Below are 22,014 nucleotides of genomic sequence, written 5' to 3'. Positions count from 1 at the left end.
ACCAGGCCCACCTCCATCAACAGGCCCATCTCCACCACCAGGCCAACCTCCACCACCAGGCCCATCCTTACCACCAGGCCCACCTCCACCACTAGGCCCATCTCCACCACCAGGCCCATCACTACCACCAGGCCCACCACCAGGCCCATCTCCACCACCAGGCCAACCTCCACCACCAGGCCCACCTCCACCACCAGGCCCATCTCCACCACCAGGCCCATCACTACCACCAGTGTCTTATCTGCTCTGACTCATGGTCCATTATGTCACTATTCCATTGGGGTTTAGGGCTAAAATGTGAACGAGCACCGTGTTCAGAACACTGTGGGACACACACTTAGAATGTAATACTGATAATGCCCAATAAAGAGGTAATCTAAACAAACAATACTATGGATTGATTGGTGAGACTCCCCCACACCTTGACTTACGTACTATAGCAACCATGTTTCGTCATCTTCCAGACCATAATACTGTCTCCATATGAATGTCAGCATTGAGCAGAGCCTATAGTGAGCAGCTAGTAGTGAGCAGCTAGTAGTGAGCAGTGCCTGGTAGTAAGCAGGGTCTATGAGTGAGCAGGGTGGTAGTGAGTAATACTATTATTAGTATAATGACCAAACTATGCTGGAAAGGAGGGTTCGGCCGATCGTCGAACCTCAGATTGAAGAGGAACAATGCGGTTTTCGCCCCGGACGTGGAACTACGGACCAGCTCTTCACTCTCGCAAGGATCCTGGAGGGGGCCTGGGAGTATGCCCATCCGGTCTACATGTGTTTTGTGGATCTGGAGAAGGCGTATGACCGGGTCCCCCGGGAGAAACTGTGGGAGGTGCTGCGGGAGTATGGGGTAAGGGGGTCTATCCTCAGGGCCATCCAATCTTTGTACTCCCAAAGCGAGAGCTGTGTTCGTGTTCTCGGCAGCCAGTCAGTTTCGTTCTCAGTGGGTGCTGGTCTCCGCCAGGGCTGCGCCTTGTCACCAATCCTGTTTGTGATATACATGGACAGGATATCGAGGCGTAGTCATGGTGGGGAGGGGTTGCAGTTCGGTGGTCTGAGGATCTCGTCACTGCTTTTTGCAGATGATGTGGTCCTCATTGGATCATCGGCCTGTGACCTTCAGCACTCACTTGATCGGCTGGCGGCCGAGTGTGAATCGGCTGGGATGAGGATCAGCACCGCTAAATCTGAGGCCATGACTCTTAGCAGGAAACCGGTGGATTGCTTACTCCGGGTAGGAAATGAGTCCTTAGCCCAAGTGAAGGAGTTCAAGTACCTCGGGGTCTTGTTCGCGAGTGAGGGTACTATGGAGCGTGAGATTGGCCGGAGAATCGGAGCAGCGGGGGCGGTATTGCGTTCGCTTTACCGCACCGTTGTAACGAAAAGAGAGCTGAGCCGCAAGGCAAAGCTCTCGATCTACCGGTCGATCTTCGTTCCTATCCTCACCTATGGTCATGAGGGCTGGGTGATGACCGAAAGGACGAGATCGCGGGTACAAGCGGCCGAGATGAGTTTTCTCAGAAGGGTGGCTGGCGTCTCCCTTAGGGATAGGGTGAGAAGCTCAGCCATCCGTGAGGAACTCGGATTAGAGCCGCTGCTCCTTTACTTAGAAAGGAGTCAGCTGAGGTGGTTCGGGCATCTGGTAAGGATGCCCACTGGGCGCCTTCCTTGGGAGGTGTTTCAGGCACGTCCAGTGGGGAGGAGACCTCGGGGAAGACCCAGGACTAGGTGGAGAGATTATATCTCAACACTGGCCTGGGAACGCCTCGGGATCCCCCCGTCAGAGCTGGTCAATGTGGCCCGGGAAAGGGAAGTCTGGGGCCCCCTGCTTGAGCTGCTCCCCCCGCGACCCGACCCCGGATAAGCGGATGACGATGAGGATGAGGAGAGGACCAAACTATTAAAATAAATACTATTGGTACTAATGCTATTACTAGTAATCATGTACATGAGGTACATCAGGCTATTATCTCTAATGCACAACATTCTACAAAGCCTGTATCACTCTGTTGTTTGGGGACTCTTGTTGTTTGTTGTGTGTTCTTCTCTGAGGAAACTTCAACGTATTCCTGCTGCTATTAAAAAAATACATATACAGTAGATGTTCATGGCATTTCCATAGCTGATCCTGAATCAGGCCTCCCTGTCCTCTTGGCGCTGTATTCTCTTTCTATATACTGTATATATATATATACATTTATTTTATAGAGAAAATATATCTTCTGTATAGAATATTTAAAGTATATATAATTTTTATTCAACATAAATATCTCTATATATATTCTACATATTCCATATATCAAGTGTATTTATATATTCCATATATGATAGGCTATATATTTTTATGTTCTCGTTATTTTTTCTTATTACATATATATTATATAACTCATATATTACATATATTACATTTATTATATATATTTATATATTCTACATATTCCATATCTATGAATATATTTATATATTCTCTTGATTCTATATTTTCAATATAGGACATTTATCATATACGTATATATATTCTACATATTCCATATTTTATGTATATTAATATACTATTCCATATATTATATATATGAAAGAAATATATTTCATCATATATATGTATAAATTCTATATATTCGATATGTTATATTTTTATATATATTTATGTGTTATATGTAATGTATTTTTTTTATACATTATATATATATTATATATATTATATGTATGTATTATAATCTGTATATATGTCGGGCTATTATACAGCGTTTTTCTGGTGTTTTCACCGAGGTCTCCTCCTCTTTCTCCATCCTGCCTCGCCAAGCCCCGCCCCTCCGGTGCAGCAGCCGTCGGAAGGGAGGAGGAGGGCGGGGCAGGAGGGGGAGGAGGTGCTCTGGAGGGGGAGCCAGCCAGTGCGGATTGTTGCTTGTCTCTCCTCTCGTCTGCCCCTCGGTCGTCGTCAGTTGCTGAATATCGCGGCGGTGAAGTTTGGAGCTCTCATTATTTTTGTGGTGAGTCTGCATCCCTATTCTTCTTCTTGTAATGGGATGCATTCTGTCGGAGGGGGGTCGTGGCTCCGGTGTCGCAGGGCGGGACTGTAAGATGAACAGATGAGCTGGATAGCGGCGCTGGAGACTGAAATGTTGAAATCTGGGAGATGCTCCGCTAGTTTCTCGACCTTGATGATGAACCATCTGTGGCTTAGAATCACGACCCGCCGCATAAACATGTGTGTGTAGTTAATGTGCGTGTTGTTTTTGTGCGTGTTGTGATGGGTTTGTGTGTAGGAGGGGATTCCCGTCCGAGTGCATGTTGCTTTTGTGTCCTTCGTTGCTCCCCCCAACCCCCCCACCCCCACCCCTCGGAGGACAGACCAGCCGCCATGGACGCGAGGCGTGGTCGACCTCCATGTTAGGTTTCACACCAGGGCGCTGATCATCAGGAACACTAACACATGTAAACACGTATAAAGGAACACCCGTATACGGGTATATGTATACACATATAAAGGCCCGCTAGATATTATCATGTTGGCTCGCTAGCTTCTTCCCGATCACAAGGACTCCCTGAGGTCCGCAGATTGAAATGTCGACATCAGGTCGCCCAGAGTTCTGGAATCGCCACAAAGATGTCATGTTGTTAAACCGAGCATCCTCCATCACTTCGTTACGTAACCACGGGCGGTGATTTGGGCTCGCGCATCTTGAGCATCCGGTAAAAATGTTGCGCAAACAGACTCAGGCCTCGTACGGCCCGGTCCGGTTCGGCTCGGCTCGGCCTTGCCTGGTTCCGCTTGGTCCAACCCTCTTTCAACATGTCCGCAACATGGACGGAACTTCACCGGGAAGATTCCGAGTTATGGGCGACTCCCTCAAAATCATTATCGTCTTCACTAGTTGTTTACTAGGAGGCCTAAAGCTCTTAAGTTCTAGAGAAATAGATATATTTATATATAGAAAGATATAGATATATCTCGATCTAAAGACATAGATAGATCTATCTGTCTATCTGTCTATCTGTCTATCTGTCTATCTGTCTATCTATCTATCTATCTATCTATCTATCTATCTATCTATCTATTATCTCTATGTGGTGGGTGTGTTTACTCCACCCAGACTGCAGTGACCAGCTGTATGAGGTCATGGTCTTTCCAGTGGTTTCTATAAAGTATTGAGGGTCTTCATACGTAATAAAGGAAAATAGATAATATCATAGCAATACATGTTGGAGGGCCTATCAAATAAATACAGTTCCGGTATGTGTGCTGGAATGTGTATGTATGCAGGCCTGCTTTGAAACAGCTGCATATGAACCCAAAATAAATGGAATGGGGGTGACACATGCTGTGTGTGTGTGTGTGTGTGTGTGTGTGTGTGTGTGTGTGTGTGTGTGTGTGTGTGTGTGTGTGTGTGTGTGTGTGTGTGTGTGTGTGTGTGTGTGTGTGTGTGTGTGTGTGTGTGTGTGTGTGTGTGTGTGAGAGCTTCTTGTTTACGCAGCTGTTGGCATCTTCAGATACGGACGGCTACGCTAGTCTGCTTCGCTAGGCTAGCTTCCTAGGGTATGCCAGTCTGCTAGGATGTGCTTGGGAGACTCGCCATTTAGCTTCAAACTAAAGACTCATGTGTTGTACGACCAGTGGCTGGAAGAGCTGGTCCTACTGGGCTCATGGTTCTGGAGGAGCTGGTCTTACTGGATTAATGGTTCTGGAGGAGCTGGTCTTACTGGGTTAATGGTTCTGGAGGAGCTGGTCCTATTGGGTTTATGGTTCTGACATTGGTGACTCGGCTAGAAGATCTAAATCTCTTCTAGTGTGTCCTGAAGGGTCTGGGATGGGGGCCTATTGGACCTTACATTGAGGAGAGGAGGAGAACAGAGAGGAGAGGTGGAGTGAGGGGAGAGGAGGATGAGGACAGTGAGGAGGGGAGGACAACAGATGAGAGGAGGACAACAGATGAGAGGAGAGAAGGACAACAGATGAGAGGAGAGGAGGACAACAGATGAGAGGAGAGAAGGAGAACAGTGAGGAGAGAAGGAGAACAGTGAGGAGAGGAAGAGAACAGATGAGAGGAGAGAAGGAGAACAGATGTGAGGAGAGAAGGAGAACAGGGAGGAGAGGAAGAGAACCGAGAGGAGAGGGGGAGCTCGGCTGTAGCTGAATGGTGGCGTGAAGTGGACTTCAGAGGGAGGGGCTAAACACAGGAAACACACGGCCCCCTGGGAATGGGCGAGAGATCTCTCTCTCCAAATGGATTTTTTTGTTTATATTTTATTCATTGCCGAGTAGTATCTCATAACAACCACGGTCTTCTCCTCGGAGCTGCCCAGTACACCGGCAGTCTTCTACTGGTTCTACTGGGAGCTGCTGTCAGTGGCTTACACACATTGATGGAGGCTGGAGTCTTTACTGACAAACTAGTGTTTCTAAAAATTGATAAGGGAGACAGACCCCAACCCACACTCCCACCCACGTCACGCAACACTCGCTCACCCTCCAGGAATGTGTCTATCTGCCTCCCAGATTAGAGCAGCCCATAGCTCCGCCTGCAGCCGCTCTGTCTCACCATGTGGGTGGGGTTTAAAGCTGCGCTCCCTCTGAGTTCACCCCAGCTCACATCCACCCACTGCATTGTGGACATGAATGTTCACCTCCACCCCGTTACGTAGCGAGGTCTACACCTCTTGAAGGGACATCTCCGCCTCATGATGTAGCGACGTCTCCACCTTGTGACGTGGCAACGTCTCCACCTCTAACATAGGGACGTCTGCATCTCATGAAGTAGCGAGGTCTCTCCACCTCATGATGAGGGGACGTCTCCACCCCATGACGTAGGGACGTCCCCAGTTCATTACATCTGGAAGAGGAAGACATGGCTGCTATGGTAACTTTAGTCCAGTGTGGTGGAGTCTCTCTACATTCGATCCATTAACAGTTTGCTTGGATTGCCTCTTTTGTGGCCTTTTTAATCGTTCAAATCAGTTGGAAATGTGGATCACCAAGGCAACGTGTCGGAGTGGGGGTTCTGCAAGCACATCATTGACTTTTAATAGTAAACACAAACTGGGACAGTGCTAGTTTGGTAAAAAGGGCTCTGAAAGGTTTCCAATCAACACTCTTGATTGGAGGAATCCCTTCTGAAAGGAAACAAGGCGTAACTCTGCCCCATTCTGTTGTTGTTTTCCAGGCCAGGTTCTGTGCCCTCTTCCCTCCCTGTTCTGCTCCACACAGTAGGACTGTTGGATCAGAGGTTCTGCTGTAACACAGTACGACTGCTGGATCAGAGGTTCTGCTGTAACTCAGTAGGACTGCTGGGTCACAGATTAAAGTCTTCCTCATGGAAAAGTGTCATAAGTGTGTCCCAGTGTTTGAGGCTATATCGAGTATAGATCTAGAGTAGATGAGTAGTTTGGGTTGAACTAACTAGCTGCTAGTCTGCAGCGCTAGCTCTTTGGTGAGCTCGTGGAAGAGGAGCTATTGGTTGTTCCGGAAGGTCCTTTGCCCTCTTGGGGGATAGGAGGAGTGCCAGCAGAACACACTGATACTCTGTGTGGTTTTCAGGTCATATGGAGGTCCCAAACTAGTAGTGTAGCCTAGCATAGCATAGCGTCGCGTTGCAAGGCCTGTTTAGAGTTGAGATGTGTGTGTGTGTGTGTGTGTGTGTGTGTGTGTGTGTGTGTGTGTGTGTGTGTGTGTGTGTGTGTGTGTGTGTGTGTGTGTGTGTGTGTGTGTGTGTGTGTGTGTGTGTGTGTGTGTGTGTGTGTGTGTGTGTGTGTGTGTGTGTGTGTGTGTGTGTGTGTGTGTGTGTGCGTTAACAGAGGAGGGCTTGTTCTTCAGCGCTCCTCCTTTCTCCTCATGTGGAGACATATGGCTAACAAGCTGCTCTCAGCTTCCGCTAACACTTAGTCTCTCCTTTTATTCTCCTCTCCTCCTCCACCATTTCCTCCTCTCTCCCCCCTCCTCCTCTCCTCCTTCCCCATATCTTCTCTTCCATCTCCATCTCCTCCTCCTCCCTCTCCTCTCCCCCCTCCTCTCTCGCCGCTCCTCTCCCTCTTCTACTCCTCTCCTCCTCTTCCTCCTCTCTCCCCCCTCCTCCTCTCCTCCTTCCCCATATCTTCTCTTCCATCTCCATCTCCTCCTCCTCCCTCTCCTCTCCCCCCCTCCTCTCTCGCCGCTCCTCTCCCTCTTCTACTCCTCTCCTCCTCTTCCTCCTCTCTCCTCCCCTCCTCTCCTCCTTCTCCTCCTCTCTACACAATGAGTTTATGCTGCGTTCACAAATAGAATACTCCATCAGCCGGGTCAGCTGACCAGCAGCCAATAGGAGTGCAGCCTGACTCCATTAACCCAGCGGCCAATAGCAGAGCTCTCAGTCTCATTATGACAGGTCGTCAATGCGTTACTTCTACTCCTCTTCCGGTAACTCCTGCAGGAGCGATCAATGCTCAATGCGGCCTCAAAGCGGAGATGAAAGGCTCTGATACGATCAAATTAGATCTGAAAAGAACTTATTGATTGGAGATCACAGTAGAATGTACCGGACATCGATACGGGAAGGCCATTACAGAGAGATCGCTTTGGGAAGGAGAATATCCTAAAAAAAGATGGAAGGGAAAAATGTTAAATATAAACATTCCCACGAAACATTAAAAACACACTCTAAATTACACACGCACACAAACAACATGAGCAGTGAGCACACCATTAGAGTACACGCACTTCCTGTAACTAATGGATCTGATGCCCAAGAGATGCACTCAGTTATGCACAAGGATGGGTTGTGCCCTACAGGCCGGGAGTGGTCTTGTTGTTATGTTATGTACATTATGTTATATGGTATAACGATGATGCGATCTCTTGGCAGGGTGTGGTTGTGTTGTTTTAAGATGTACGTTATGTTATATGATATTATAGGATGTGTTATGTCTGCAAGGCGTTGTCGTGTTGTTATGTCATATGTTACGTTATTCTTGTGACCTGCTATGTACATTGTGTTTATATTAAATATTAATAATGGGATGTGTTATGTCTGCATGGCGTGGTCTTGTGGTTATGTCATATGTTACGTTATTCGTGTGACCTGTTATGTACATTGTGTTTATATTTAATATTAATAATGGGATGCCTTCTGTGTGCAGGGCGTGGTCGTGTTGTTATCTGATCTGATGTATGTCATGTAATACGATATAATAGGATGTATTATGTGTGTATGGCATGGTCTTGTTGTTGTTATGTTATACGTGTCACCTGTTATGTACATTGTGTTGTATTAAATGATGGGATGTGTTCTGTGTGCAGGGCGTGGTCGGAGCAGCGGATGCAGAGGTAGTAGCTGTGAGGTCAGAGTTCAGAGGTCATGATGACTACGGTGGCCGGGGAGCTGGAGCACATGGAGCTGCAGTACAGCAGCGACACTGTCAACAACCGCTGGGACGACGAGTGGGACAACGAGAACAGCTCGGCACGCCTCTTCGAGCGTTCCCGCATCAAGGCCCTGGCAGGTAGGCTGCTACAGTACTAATACTAGTACTAATACTACAGTACTAGTAGTAAGACTACTACTAATACTACAGTACTTATATTATTATTCTGTACTCTAGTTCTGGAGTACAGAATGCTCTAGTACGCGCTAAAGTAGTAATACCACACCTTGCTCACATCCCCTCCACCCACAGACTAGAGGTAAGCTGCGTCCGGACCCAAACCATGGTTTGGGTCAGAAGGTTTGGGTTAAGGACGTAGATTACGTTGTTTTCCACCCCTCATCTCCAGCACTACCTCCCAGTTACTTCCCTCAGCCAAGGGGTTAGGGTTAGGGTTAGAAGCCCAGGACCTCAAGTCATCACACTCACACACTCTGTAGTCCAGCGTCTAGAGACAGAGCCAGGGGAACTGTCCCACACAGCAATCCCAATCTGAAGCCACCTCAAACAACAGGTCTTCTCCGTTGTCCGGCCAGTCCGCGAGTACATTGTCACAGCTCACTTTACATGTTGGGACTCCAGCGCGTTCTTAATTCGGCCTCTTTAAGTCCCGGCACACTCAATACTGAGTGCAGACAGCCAAGTGTAACCACCAACCCGAAAGCATTGACCAAAGGAGACGAGATTCAAAGTAAACAGACTCAATCCCACAAGCGTTGTGAATTTGTGAGGGATTGGAACCATTCACTCCATCAAACCCGTAGTGATCATCTATGACCAAAACCTGAGTCAGATCCCTCCCTACAAAAACACAGACGTCGATATTGACAGTTATCCCGGTGCCAACGGTTTCCACATCACATGTGTTTTAAATACAACCCCCCTCAACCGCGACACCCAGCTTGTGCTGCTCTCTCTGGGCCCCCTCTCTGGCTCCCCCTTGGGGTGAACCTAAAAATCAAAACCTTCCGTGGCTCCACTCCCTCAGACCCCAGCTGCTGCATCTCCTTTCTTTTCAACCTGGAATGTAGCTAAAGATTAACAAAACTTTTTTTTTTATAAAAAAAAGAGAGGGAGGGAGAGAGAGAGTAGGATGTTTGTGGGTGTGTTCAGGAAGTTTCTGGGATGTGTTGTGGACGATCAACAATAGTGGGAAACGCCTCCCCCCCCTCCCCCGCTGCAAGCTGACATCACCAGCCAGTGGTCAAATTACAACCTACCCCCACCCTGGGTGAGAGACACAGAGAGCGAGGGAGAGAATTCTTTCATTTTTTATTGCACTGTTTTCTGAGGGAACTGTTAAGATCTGCCTTATTGGCTTGGTTTGTGTGTTTAGTGTGTTGTGTGTGTGTGTGTGTGTGTGTGTGTGTGTGTGTGTGTGCGCGATGCCATTTCCCTCCATTCTCTGAGCAGAGGGAGGGGTCAGAGTCTGTGTGTGAGAGCGAGTGAGCAGGGGTCAGTGTGTAAGAGAGAGAGGGGGGGGTGTGGCTACACGGCTTCGTCTTCCTCACAGCCACACGGGAAACTCTTGGAGCCACCAAGCTGCTCCAAAGTTTCCTATAAACTTCCTGTAAAGTTATTCTAAAGTTTCCTATAAAGTTGCTCTGCGGTTTCCTATAAAGTTGCTTTACGGTTTCCTGTGAAGTTGAGCTGCCTGCCTTGAGGACTTCAGCAGAGAGCTGGTCTGAGGATCTACTGGACTGGACCGGACAAGGCTGCATGCTTAATGGTGGTTGGACTGTTCTGGACTAGGGTGCTTGGAGTACTGTTCTGAACTAGGGTGTTTGGAGTACCGTTCTGAACTAGGGTGTTTGGAATACTAAGGTGCTAGGGTGCTGGGGGCTTGGAGGCATGGATCTAGACTGGGGGGCTACAGACTCCCCCTACCCAGGGGGTCCCGACCAGGCAACGCTCAACTATAACCTGCTGGAGGGACGCTTCAAACAGCTACAAGGTAAGACAGGCAGACAGTAAAATGGCCAGGGAGACGCAGAGAGACAGACAGAAAGGAGGACAGACAGAGAGACAAGAGGACAGGCAGATGTAGGTGGAGACAAAAAAAACGAATTAACCCTTAGCTCAGTCTACAGCATCTTGTGCAAATATCTGACAGTCATTATATTGACCCCAAGACTCAAAGGTCATGGGTGGAGCTGATATCAAGGGGCCAGATAGTAGTGGATTGGCTCTTCACAGCGGAAAGCTTCTGGGTTCAAACCCCGATGTCTGCCGGGCGCCCTCCTAGTGCAAAATGTCCTAACATCCAAAATCAAAGATAGCTTTAACTTGTGGAACAGGGAAGGCTATGATAGAGCAGGGAACGTCATGATGGAACAGGGAACGTTGTGATAAAACAGGAAACGATATGATGGAACAGGGAACGTTATGATAGAACAGGAAACGTTAAGATGGAACAGGGAACGTTATGATGGAACAGGAAACGTTGTGATGGAACAGGGAACGTCATGAAGGAATAGGGAACATGAAGAAACAGGGAACGTTATGATGGTACAGGGAACGTCATGATGGAACAGGGAACGTTATGATGGAACAGGAAACGTCGTGATGGAACAGGGAACGTTATGATGGAACAGGGAACGTCACGAAGGAATCGGGAACGTCGTGATGGAACAGGAAACATTATGAAGGAAGAGGGAACGTTGTGATGGAACAGGGAACGTCGTGATGGAACAGGAAACGTTATGAAGAAACAGGAAACATTATGATGGAACAGGAAACAATATGATTTGCCCAGAGAACGGGTTGGATACAGACAGGCAGACATTGATATCCCAATGAGTCTGGAGAGGGGAGAAACGGGACCACTCCCTAACTGTGGTCCTCTTAGGTTCTCAGTGTTGGACTCTGATGTGCACTTTCAATTTTAGAACAAGCTGGGGTTGGCTTGATTCTCTGTGCGTATGCGTGCGTGCGTGCGTGCGTGTGTGTGTCAGAGGAGGATGAACACTTGGGCCACACCTCACCAAGATACAGGACGTGCTCAGCGTTCCATTCTAGCACAGGATGTTGCTTTAACAGAACAGGAAGTAGCAGACGACCATTGAACCTACAGATTGTCTTGACCCCCCCAGACACATCTGAACAACCTGCTGATTGGATGGCAAGAAAATAAAGATTTAATCATAGTGGAGATAGGATTAGGATTTGTGACTTCACAAGTAGACATCAATCATCAATCATCAATTGATCCTAGCCATTTTAACAATCTCCTACATGATCTAAACCCTCCTGTAACCATTGTAACACATTTCTACACGATCCACACCTTCCTGTAATCATGGTAACGATATCCTACGCGATCATTACCCTTCTGTAACCATGGTGTTGAGGCAGACCCCCTGGAAAACACTGCTCAGATGTGCAATTAACACACTTACTGTGTGTGTGTGTGTGTGTGTGTGTGTGTGTGTAGATGAGCGGGAGGCGGTCCAGAAGAAGACCTTCCTTAAGTGGGTGAACTCTCACCTGTCGAGGGTCTCATGCCGCATCAGTGACCTCTACCTGGACCTCCGCGATGGACGCTCCCTCATCAAACTCCTGGAGGTTCTGTCCGGGGAGAGGCTGGTGAGTCACAAACACGCACGCATGCACGCACGCAAAGAGATACAGACCGACAGACAGACAACATCAGCATCATAACAGGGTGTGCTGTTCAAGGCAGAGATAAGAGGGGCCTATAAAACCCCATAGAAGCAAACCTGATCTGACCTTACTGGAGCAGATCCCCTCCTCCATGCTTCTATGACTCGCATAGTACGAGGAGTGCTGCTTCAACCCCCGCAAACCACGATGCTACCCTCCCATAGCTGGTCAGCCCCATGCAGTCACTTTATATCCCACCTGCTGGCTTACAACGGCAATACTGACTGGACACACAGACAGTCACCACATCCCCAGACTGACAGACTTTTCTACATAGTTATAATTACCTACATACAATAATAACATGTCCCCCCCCCCCCCCCCCGGCCCCAGGCCACTAAGGGCATCATTAACTAAGGACAATAATAACATGTCCCCCCCCCCCCCGGCCCCAGGCCACTAAGGGCATCATTAACTAAGGACAATAATAACATGTCCCCCCCCCCCCCGGCCCCAGGCCACTAAGGGCATCATTAACTAAGGACAATAATAACATGTCCCCCCCCCCCCCCGGCCCCAGGCCACTAAGGGCATCATTAACTAAGGACAATAATAATGTCCCCCCCGAGCCCACTAAGGGGGCTCATGACCCCAGACAGTAATAACATGTCGTGCCCCCCCCAGCCCACTAAGGGCCTCATTAACTACAGACAACAATAACATTTCGTGCCCCCCCAGCCCAAGCCCACTAAGGGCCTCATAACCTACAGACATAATAACATGTCGCCCCCACCCCCTCAGCCCAAGCCCACTAAGGGGCGCATGCGGATCCACTGCCTGGAGAACGTGGACAAGGCACTGCAGTTCCTGAAGGAGCAGCGGGTCCATCTGGAGAACATGGGCTCCCACGACATCGTCGACGGCAACCACCGCCTCACGCTGGGCCTCATCTGGACCATCATCCTCCGCTTCCAGGTAACACACACCTGTCCAGGTAACAAACCTGTCCAGGTAACAAACCTGTCCAGGTAACACAGACCTGTCCAGGTAACACACACCTGTCCAGGTAAAACACACCTCTCCAGGTAACACACACATGTCCAGGTAACGCACACCTGTCCAGGTAACACGCACCTGTCCAGGCACCACACACCTATCCATGTTACACACACCTGTAAGTTAAACACACCTCTCCAGGCAGCACACCTCTCCAGGTAACACACAACTCTCAAGGTAACAGAAACACACCTCCCCAGGTAACACACACCTCTCAAGGTAACGGACACACACCTCTTCAGGTAACACACCTGCCCAGGTAACACAAAATGGCTTGAGTTAAAGTTGGTCCTTCATCACAGACACAGCCTCAAAGCTTATCCATATCAGATTATATGCAAACACAACTATCTTCTTACATTTTACATTGAATGCATTTAGCAGACGCTTCTATCCAAAGTGAATTACAATAATTACATTTGTCGAGCCAACTGTAGACGCGCCTTCTCTAACACATACACTTATACACTTCAGATAACTTTACAAATGTTCACCATTGCACATACAGTTAATTATTTGCTGTCGACACATCAGATAATCTAATTGTTTTAAACAAGAGCTCAACCCTTCAGTTCAAAGTCTGCTCCTCTCCGGAACGTCTACACTCAGCTCGTCGTGTCGGCCGTGGAGCGCCAGATAGTTGTCATGGCAATACAGCCCACTAGCCACAGTGTCTCTACTATGTTCTGACCTTTGAGTCGAGATATATGCCCCTGCCTGGTAAACCAGAGGCTCAACGCTAACTAGTGGTTAAAAGCAAACTAGCTGCTTAACACTCCACGGTCTACATCCACAGTATGCTAAACAACATGCTTGGCTCTGATAAAACACAACAAACTAAACTAACCAAACTAAACTAAACTAGCTAAATGCTAACTAGCCTGTAGTCGTTCCAGGGAGTACATACACGGCATGGTCAAACCTAAACTGGGATTTGGTCTCACCCATCTAGTGGTAAACACTTACTAGCTATTAAATGCTCATCATGGCTCCAAATCCACATGTCCAGTCTCTCAATTTATATTAGATTAGATTCTACAATTGTATTACTGCAAAGTACATGGACTCCAACATACCTATAGCTCTCATCATTAGCATATCTCTGCATCTAGCAGTTTCTCTTTATCTATTTCAATCAGTTAATCTTTATCTATCTCTCTATCAATTTATCTTTATCTATCTCTCTATCCGTTTATCTCACTAGTGCTTTGTCTACAGTATATAGTCCACCAACCACTTTGTGGTTTTTTCGCTCCCCGTCTGTCTGTCCGTCTCTCTCTCTCTCTCTGTCTCTACCTATCTGTCTGTCTCACAGATCCAAGACATCCGCGTGGAGACAGAAGACAACAAGGAGAAGAGATCCGCTAAGGACGCTCTGCTGCTCTGGTGCCAGATGAAGACTGCTGGGTACTTAAAAATACTACCAATAATACTGCTGGAAGTAATCGTACTACATACTACAAATACTGCTACTAATTATACTGCTAGAAGTAATCATACTATATACTATAAATAGTACTTCTAATGCTACTGTTGTAAATATACTACATACTATAAAAACTACTACTGACAATACTGCTATAAATACGACTACTGATACTACCACTAGAATAAATATACTACAAACTAATCAAATGATTATAATTTTTTTTCAGATATCCAAACGTCAACATCCACAACTTCTCCACCAGCTGGCGTGATGGAATGGCCTTCAACGCCCTCATTCATAAACACAGGTAACAGTCTCGCTATCAGGGGCAGGAGGACCAGAGTTCCCACAGGCTAGTTAACATATAGTTAGCACACAGCTAACAAGCTTGTAACGAGGGTTACAGGCTAGTTAACATATAGTTAGCACACAGCTAACAAGCTTGTAACGAGGGTTACAGGCTAGTTAGCAGACAAGTGACATGCTAGTTAGCACATAGCTAACACGGTAGTTGGCACACAGCTGATACGAAGACACAGGTTAATGATGCATAGCTTAACGTAATGTATGTATGTGTGTGTGTGTGTGTGTGTGTGTGTGTGTGTGTGTGTGTGTGTGTGTGCGTGTGTGTGTGTGTGTGTGCGTGTGTGTGTGTGCAGACCGGACCTGATAGACTTTGACAGACTGAAGAAGTCCAACGCCCACCACAACCTGCAGAACGCCTTCAACCTGGCGGAGCAGCACCTGGGCATCACCAAGCTGCTGGACGCCGAGGGTGAGTGACGGCCCCGGGGCCCTGAGGTACTGGGTACTGGAGTAGTACTACAATACTGTACAAGGACCAGTACTACAATACACACTGATAGTAGTGTTATGGATACTGTAGTAGTACTACCATACACACCAGGGCTTTGACTCCGAACTTCGTTATTCGAATATAATTCGAATATCAAAAAATAAATCAAAATTCGAACGAATATTAGGCAGCCCTTAATATTCAAACCTGTAATGGGCAGGCCAAGAGGGAGAGACGTCGGAGAACCCGACCCAGTCTATTCATAATATTGTAATGACCACGGTAGAGGCAGTGGATGAAGTATTGATTAGACAGCGATTTATTAGAAACCTAATAAACCGTTGGAACACGCAAGACCGGTAACCATAGCAACTCGGTAAACAAACCTCGCGAAGCCCAATCCAAGTCTTACTGAAGGCATTTAATGGTCCAAATATTATTATAAATATTTGAATATATTCGAATATTAATAAACAAACAAACTTCGAATATAATTTTTGGGCAAAAGTCAAAGCCCTAATACACACTGGTAGTAGTGTTATGGATACTGGAGTAGTACTAGTACTACTATACACCCTAGTAGTAGTGTCATGATACTGTAGTAGTACTAGCACTACTTATATATAACTTCATGTTTCTGTGTGCAGACATCAGCGTTGACCACCCAGACGAGAAGTCGGTCATCACCTACGTTGTCACCTACTACCACTACTTCTCAAAGATGAAGGCCCTGAAGGTCGAGGGGAAACGCATCGGAAAGGTACGCACAAGTACAACATAATGCTACACTATACTGTACACATTCAAGTATCACATAGTACTGCACTGTATGCATTCAAATATCACTTTTTACTACACTATATGCATTCAAGTATCGCATAGTACTACACTGTACGCATTCAAGTATCACATTATACTACACTGTATGCATTCAAGTGCCACATAATACCACACCATACTCATTCACCCTCAGTACACACATTACACTTTACTAGTATGCATTCACCCTTAGTGCACACATATTACTACACTAGTACCCATTCCCCCAAAGTACACGCGTATTCCCCTCTCCTAGCTTACTCTGCCTCTACTGCAGGGGTCACCAACCTTTCTGAACCGGAGGGCTACTTCATGGGTACTGAGTCATACGAAGGGCACCCAGTTCTATACACTCTTCTGAAATAACAAATCTGCTCAGTTTGCCTTTAGTTATATATTACTATTAATGATTAATGAAACTCATCTATGTGAAGACATGTTAATTAATTAAGTCATGTTAATGATTTCTCAAAATAATAATCAACAATGACTTAAAAACGGTGGGAAAGAGTTGTTCAAGAATGAGTGGTGCTATTTTTAGAACAGGCCTGCGGGCGCCTCATGTGGTCCTTGCGGGCGCCATGGTGCCCGCGGGCACCCCCTGCTCTACTGGCTGCTATCCGCCACCTCTACTAACTGTGTCTGTCGCCCCCTGGTGGTCAGGTGCTGGACAACGCTCTGGAGTCCCAGAAGCTGATCGACAAGTATGAGTCTCTGTCCTCCGACCTGCTGGAGTGGATCGAACAGACCATAATAATCCTCAACAACCGCAAGTTCGCCAACTCTCTGACCGGTGTCCAGCAGCAACTACAGGCCTTCAACTCCTACCGGACGGTGGAGAAGCCCCCCAAGTAAGTGACACACACACACACACACACACACACACACACACACACACACACACACACACACACACAGTGTTGATGAGAAAAGGATGATGAGAGATAAAGATGATGATGATGGCGATGAGGGGATGGTGATGAAGATGAGAGAATGATTATGATGATGAGGTTGATGATGATGAGAGGTTAAAGATAAGGATGATGATGATGATGGTGATAAGAGGATGATGATGATGGTGATAAGAGGCTGATGATGATGATGATGATGATTGTGGTGGGCGGTGGTCTCAGGTTCACAGAGAAGGGGAACTTGGAGGTCCTTCTGTTCACCATCCAGAGCCGGATGAGGGCCAACAACCAGAAGGTGTACACCCCCCGCGAGGGCAAGCTCATCTCTGACATCAACAAGGTGAGCCCCGACCCCCGACCCCTGACCCATGACCCCTGGCCCCACAGCGGCTGCACTTGGATGCTGTGTAACAACAGGTGACCGAATGCTGCGTTGTGATAGGCCTGGGAGCGTCTGGAGAAGGCGGAGCACGAGCGCGAGCTGGCTCTGAGGACGGAGCTGATTCGCCAGGAGAAACTGGAGCAGCTGGCGAGACGCTTCGACCGCAAGGCGGCCATGAGGGAGACCTGGCTGAGTGAGAACCAGAGACTAGTGTCACAGGTAAGACACGCACACACGCACATGCACACGCACAAACCCACACTCACTGGGCCTGTATAGCTTTATAACACCAATCATATTGATTAATAATGACCAGGAATCCTGTTGAATAATCAAACTACTCCTCTCTCCTCTCCCTAACCCTCTCTCCTCCAGGATAACTTTGGCGTGGACCTGCAGGCGGTGGAGGCCGCCACCAAGAAGCACGAGGCCATCGAGACGGACATCGCCGCGTACGAGGAGCGCGTGCAGGCGGTGGTGTCCGTGGCGCGGGAGCTGGAGGCGGAGTCGTACCACGACATCAAGCGCGTGACGGCCAGGAAGGACAACGTGCTGCGGCTGTGGGAGTACCTGCTAGAGCTGCTGAAGGCGCGCCGGCAGCGGCTGGAGCTCACCCTGGGCCTGCAGCACGTCTTCCAGGAGATGCTGCACATCATGGACTGGATGGACGAGATGAAGGTAGGGAGGGAGAGAGGGGGAGATATAGGGAGTGTAGGTAGAGAGGGGGAGATGAAGGAGAGAGGGGGATATGTAGGGAGAGAGGAGAGATGAGAGAATTTTAGGGAGAGATGTAGGAGAGGAGAAAGGGGGAGATTTACGTAGAGTGGGGAGATGAGGGGGAGAGGAGAGAGGGGGATATGTACGGAGAGAGGTGAGATGAGAGAATTGAAGGGGGAGAGGGGGATAGTAGGGAGAGAGCGCATAGAGAGGGGGAGTTGTAGGGAAATAGGAGGGATAGGGAAGAGAGAGGTAGAGAGAGAGGTAGAGAGAGATGTAGAGAGAGCGAGAGGTAGAGAGAGAGAGAGAGAGAGAGAGAGAGAGAGAGAATAGATGCGTCTAGCTCCCCGCTAGACGCAGGACTGGAAGGCGTAGGGTTGGGGGTGGAGGCGTCATGGATGAGTCATTCTGCGTGTCTGTGCAGATGTTGCTGCTGTCCCAGGACTACGGGAAACACCTGCTGGGGGTGGAGGACCTTCTGCAGAAACACAGTCTGGTGGAGGCAGACATCTCCATCCAGTCCGACCGCGTCAAGGCAGTCAACTCCACCGCTCACAAGTTCTCCATCACTGGAGACGGTGAGGGCTCCGCCTCCCTGACCTGACCTGGCTCTACCCTTAACCTAACTCACCAGACCTGACACTAACCGTACCCTAACCTGACTGTACTTATCCCTAACCTGACTTAAGTTGCAGGGCTGGACCGCCCCATCATATTTATTATTCATTTTTGTTGTTTATGTTTTTAATGTGGTTTCATTCTGTGCAAACGGACAACAAAGTACTATCTATCTATCTTATCTAACCTGACCCTAATCTAACCTGCATTGACCTGACACTAACCTGACCTGACCCTCCCCACACCCTAACTTACCTGACCCTAACCTGCCCTGACCCCTGACCCCTGACGGTGTGGCTCTCTGTGCTCCAGGCTACAAGCCCTGCGACCCCCAGGTCATCCAGGACCGCGTGGCCCACATGGAGTTCTGCTACCAGGAGCTCAGCCAGCTGGCCGGGGAGCGACGCTGCCGTCTGGAGGAGTCGCGGCGCCTGTGGAGGTTCTTCTGGGAGATGGCGGAGGAGGAGGGCTGGATCCGGGAGAAGGAGCAGATCCTGTCGTCGTCGGAGCGTGGCAAGGACCTGACGGGGGCGCTGCGCCTGCTCCGGCAGCACCGCGCCCTGGAGGACGAGATGGCGGGCCGCTGGGCCCACCTCCAGCAGGGCCTGGCCGAGGGCCACCGGATGGTCGACGAGGGCCACTTCGCCGCCGCCAAGATCGGGGAGCGCGCCGCGGACCTCCGGGCGCAGTGGGCGGCGCTGCAGGCGCTGGCGGCCGAGCGCCGCCGGCGCCTGGACGAGGCGCTGGCCATGCACCAGTTCCAGACGGACGCCGACGACGTGGACGCCTGGACGCTGGACGCGCTGCGCATCGTGTCCAGCGGCGAGACGGGCCACGACGAGTTCTCCACGCTGGCGCTCGTCCGCAAGCACAAGGACGCGGCGGCCGAGGTGGACGGCTACCGGCCCGTCATCGACGCCCTGCACGAGGCGGCGGCGGCGCTGCCCAGCGAGGAGGCGGGGTCGGACGAGGTGCGCGGCCGCCTGGCGGGCATGGAGGAGCGCTACCGGGAGGTGGTGGAGCTGACGCGGCTCAGGAAGCAGGCGCTGCAGGACGCCCTGGCGCTCTACAAGATGGTGAGCGAGGCGGAGGCCTGCGAGGCCTGGATCCAGGAGAAGGAGCAGTGGCTGGTCAGCATGGAGATCCCCGAGAGGCTGGAGGACCTGGAGGTGGTGCAGCACAGGTCCGTCTAGGGGGGAGAGGGGGGGGGGCAGGGTGGAGGCCTGGCCGACGTAGTGTCTGGATCGGATGTGATTCTCTTATCGTTAATATTTTTTTGGACGCGTTGATCGCTAACTGGCGGGTGGTCTCCGTGGCAGGTTTGAGAGCCTGGAGCCAGAGATGAACAGCCAGGCATCGCGCGTTGCCGTGGTCAACCAGATCGCTAGGCAACTGATCCACAACGGACATCCCGGCGAGAAGGACATCAAGGCCCAGCAGGACCAGCTGAACAACCGGTCGGTACCGCGGCTGACACATGTTGTATATGATTCTGTTGCCTTGGCCTACTCAGGGGATGACAACACATGAGTCTGTTGCCTTGGCCTACTCAGGGGATGACAACACATGAGTCTGTTGCCTTGGCCTACTCAGGGGATGACAACACATGAGTCTGTTGCCTTGGCCTACTCAGGGGATGACAACACATGAGTCTGTTGCCTTGGCCTACTCAGGGGATGACAACACATGAGTCTGTTGCCTTGGCCTACTCAGGGGATGACAACACATGTTATATATGAGTCTGTCGCCTTGGCCTACTCCGATTTGGACAGGGTACTCTATAGCCTACAGTCACATGGCTGCAGTACCAGCTATATGTCCTTCTAGAAGCAGTCCCAGTAACAAACACCTCCCTCCCTGACCACCAGGTGGAGCCAGTTCAGGGACCTGGTGGACCAGAAGAAGGAATCCCTGAACTCAGCCCTGGGCGTCCAGAACTACCACCTGGACTGTAACGAGACCAAATCCTGGATCAGGGAGAAGACCAAGGTACTTGTGCTACTATATCTACTACTAATACTTCCTAATTTACGTTTAGTACTGGTGGCAGAATTACCACTTGGAATGCTACTACTGCAAACACTATTAAGATAAGTAGTATGTATACTAGTACTGCTATTAATGTTAATATTAATAATATTAAGTACTTGTACTACTAAATTCAATGCCACTTCCACTATTACTGTTAGTACCACTACATTTACTAGTAGTACTGAGTGTGAATACTAGGTGTGTAGTATTACTCGGTCAGGAGTACCACTAGGTATGTAGTACCACTAGGTGCAGTACTCAGTAGTGCCCCCCCCCCCCCCCCCCCCCAGGTGATCGAGTCCACCCAGGAGCTGGGGAACGACCTGGCCGGGGTGATGGCCCTTCAGAGGAAGCTGACGGGGATGGAGCGAGACCTGGCCGCCATCGAGGACAAGCTGGCCGGCCTGGGGAAGGAGGCGGAGCTTCTGGCGGAGCAGCACCCGGAGCAGGCGGGCGCCATCAGGGGGCGCCTGGTGGAGATCTCCTCCGTCTGGGACGAGATGAAGGTACGGTCGGGGTCCTGACCCCTAACCCCCACCGCCGGGGGGGGGGGGCTTCGATACTGGGAAGGGAAACGTCGGTACGATGGGGCCAACGCTGTGGTCTCGTCCCCCCCCTGTGTCTCCTCCAGGAAACTCTGAAGACCAGGGAGGAGTCTCTGGGCGAGGCGAGCAAGCTGCAGCAGTTCCTGCGCGAGCTGGACGACTTCCAGTCGTGGCTGTCGCGCACGCAGACGGCCATCGCCTCGGAGGACATGCCCAACACGCTGGGCGAGGCGGAGAAGCTGCTGGCGCAGCACGAGGGCATCAAGAACGAGATCCGCAACTACGAGGAGGACTACCAGAAGATGAGGGACATGGGCGAGATGGTGACGCAGGGGCAGACGGACGCCCAGTACATGTTCCTCCGCCAGAGGCTGCAGGCGCTGGACACCGGCTGGAACGAGCTGCACAAGATGTGGGAGAACCGGCAGAACCTGCTGTCCCAGTCGCACTCGTACCAGCTGTTCCTCCGAGACACCAAGCAGGCCGAGGCCTTCCTCAACAACCAGGTGACCCTATACACAATACTGGTCTAGTACTACCAACATACACAATACTGGTCTAGTACTACCAACATACACAATACTAACATAGTACTACCAACATACACAATACTAACATAGTACTACCAACATATAGTAACACCACAAGCAGGCTGAGGCCTTCCTCAACAACCAGGTACCCCTATACACAATACTGGTCTAGTACTACCAACAT

The 22,014-nt window shown here is 49.6% G+C and overlaps 1 protein-coding gene across 2 annotated transcripts in view; it reads left to right on the top strand.

Moving 5' to 3' along the window:
* The first annotated feature begins 2,857 nt into the window (after positions 1–2,857).
* Positions 2,858–22,014, top strand: part of LOC132454520 (spectrin beta chain, non-erythrocytic 1-like) — a 32,837-nt gene continuing 13,680 nt past the window's right edge. Inside the window, exons 1-18 of one of the 2 annotated variants that reach the window (XM_060047926.1) lie at positions 2,858–2,989; positions 8,269–8,471; positions 11,827–11,978; positions 12,798–12,971; positions 14,368–14,459; positions 14,708–14,788; positions 15,141–15,256; positions 15,925–16,037; positions 16,760–16,947; positions 17,230–17,347; positions 17,450–17,608; positions 17,765–18,067; positions 18,531–18,684; positions 19,037–19,907; positions 20,044–20,181; positions 20,593–20,713; positions 21,046–21,261; positions 21,387–21,806. In XM_060047926.1, coding sequence (XP_059903909.1) covers positions 8,327–8,471; positions 11,827–11,978; positions 12,798–12,971; positions 14,368–14,459; positions 14,708–14,788; positions 15,141–15,256; positions 15,925–16,037; positions 16,760–16,947; positions 17,230–17,347; positions 17,450–17,608; positions 17,765–18,067; positions 18,531–18,684; positions 19,037–19,907; positions 20,044–20,181; positions 20,593–20,713; positions 21,046–21,261; positions 21,387–21,806 — 3,561 coding nt within the window. In that variant the 5' untranslated portion in view covers positions 2,858–2,989; positions 8,269–8,326. Of the gene's footprint in view, positions 2,990–8,268; positions 8,472–9,871; positions 10,348–11,826; positions 11,979–12,797; positions 12,972–14,367; positions 14,460–14,707; positions 14,789–15,140; positions 15,257–15,924; positions 16,038–16,759; positions 16,948–17,229; positions 17,348–17,449; positions 17,609–17,764; positions 18,068–18,530; positions 18,685–19,036; positions 19,908–20,043; positions 20,182–20,592; positions 20,714–21,045; positions 21,262–21,386; positions 21,807–22,014 lie in introns of those variants that run through there. The other variant, XM_060047927.1, reaches the window with a different exon arrangement.

The sequence above is a fragment of the Gadus macrocephalus genome, chromosome 3, assembly GCF_031168955.1.
Source record: "Gadus macrocephalus chromosome 3, ASM3116895v1".
Lineage (NCBI taxonomy): Eukaryota > Metazoa > Chordata > Actinopteri > Gadiformes > Gadidae > Gadus > Gadus macrocephalus.
This window is presented reverse-complemented; position numbering and strand designations above follow the sequence as displayed.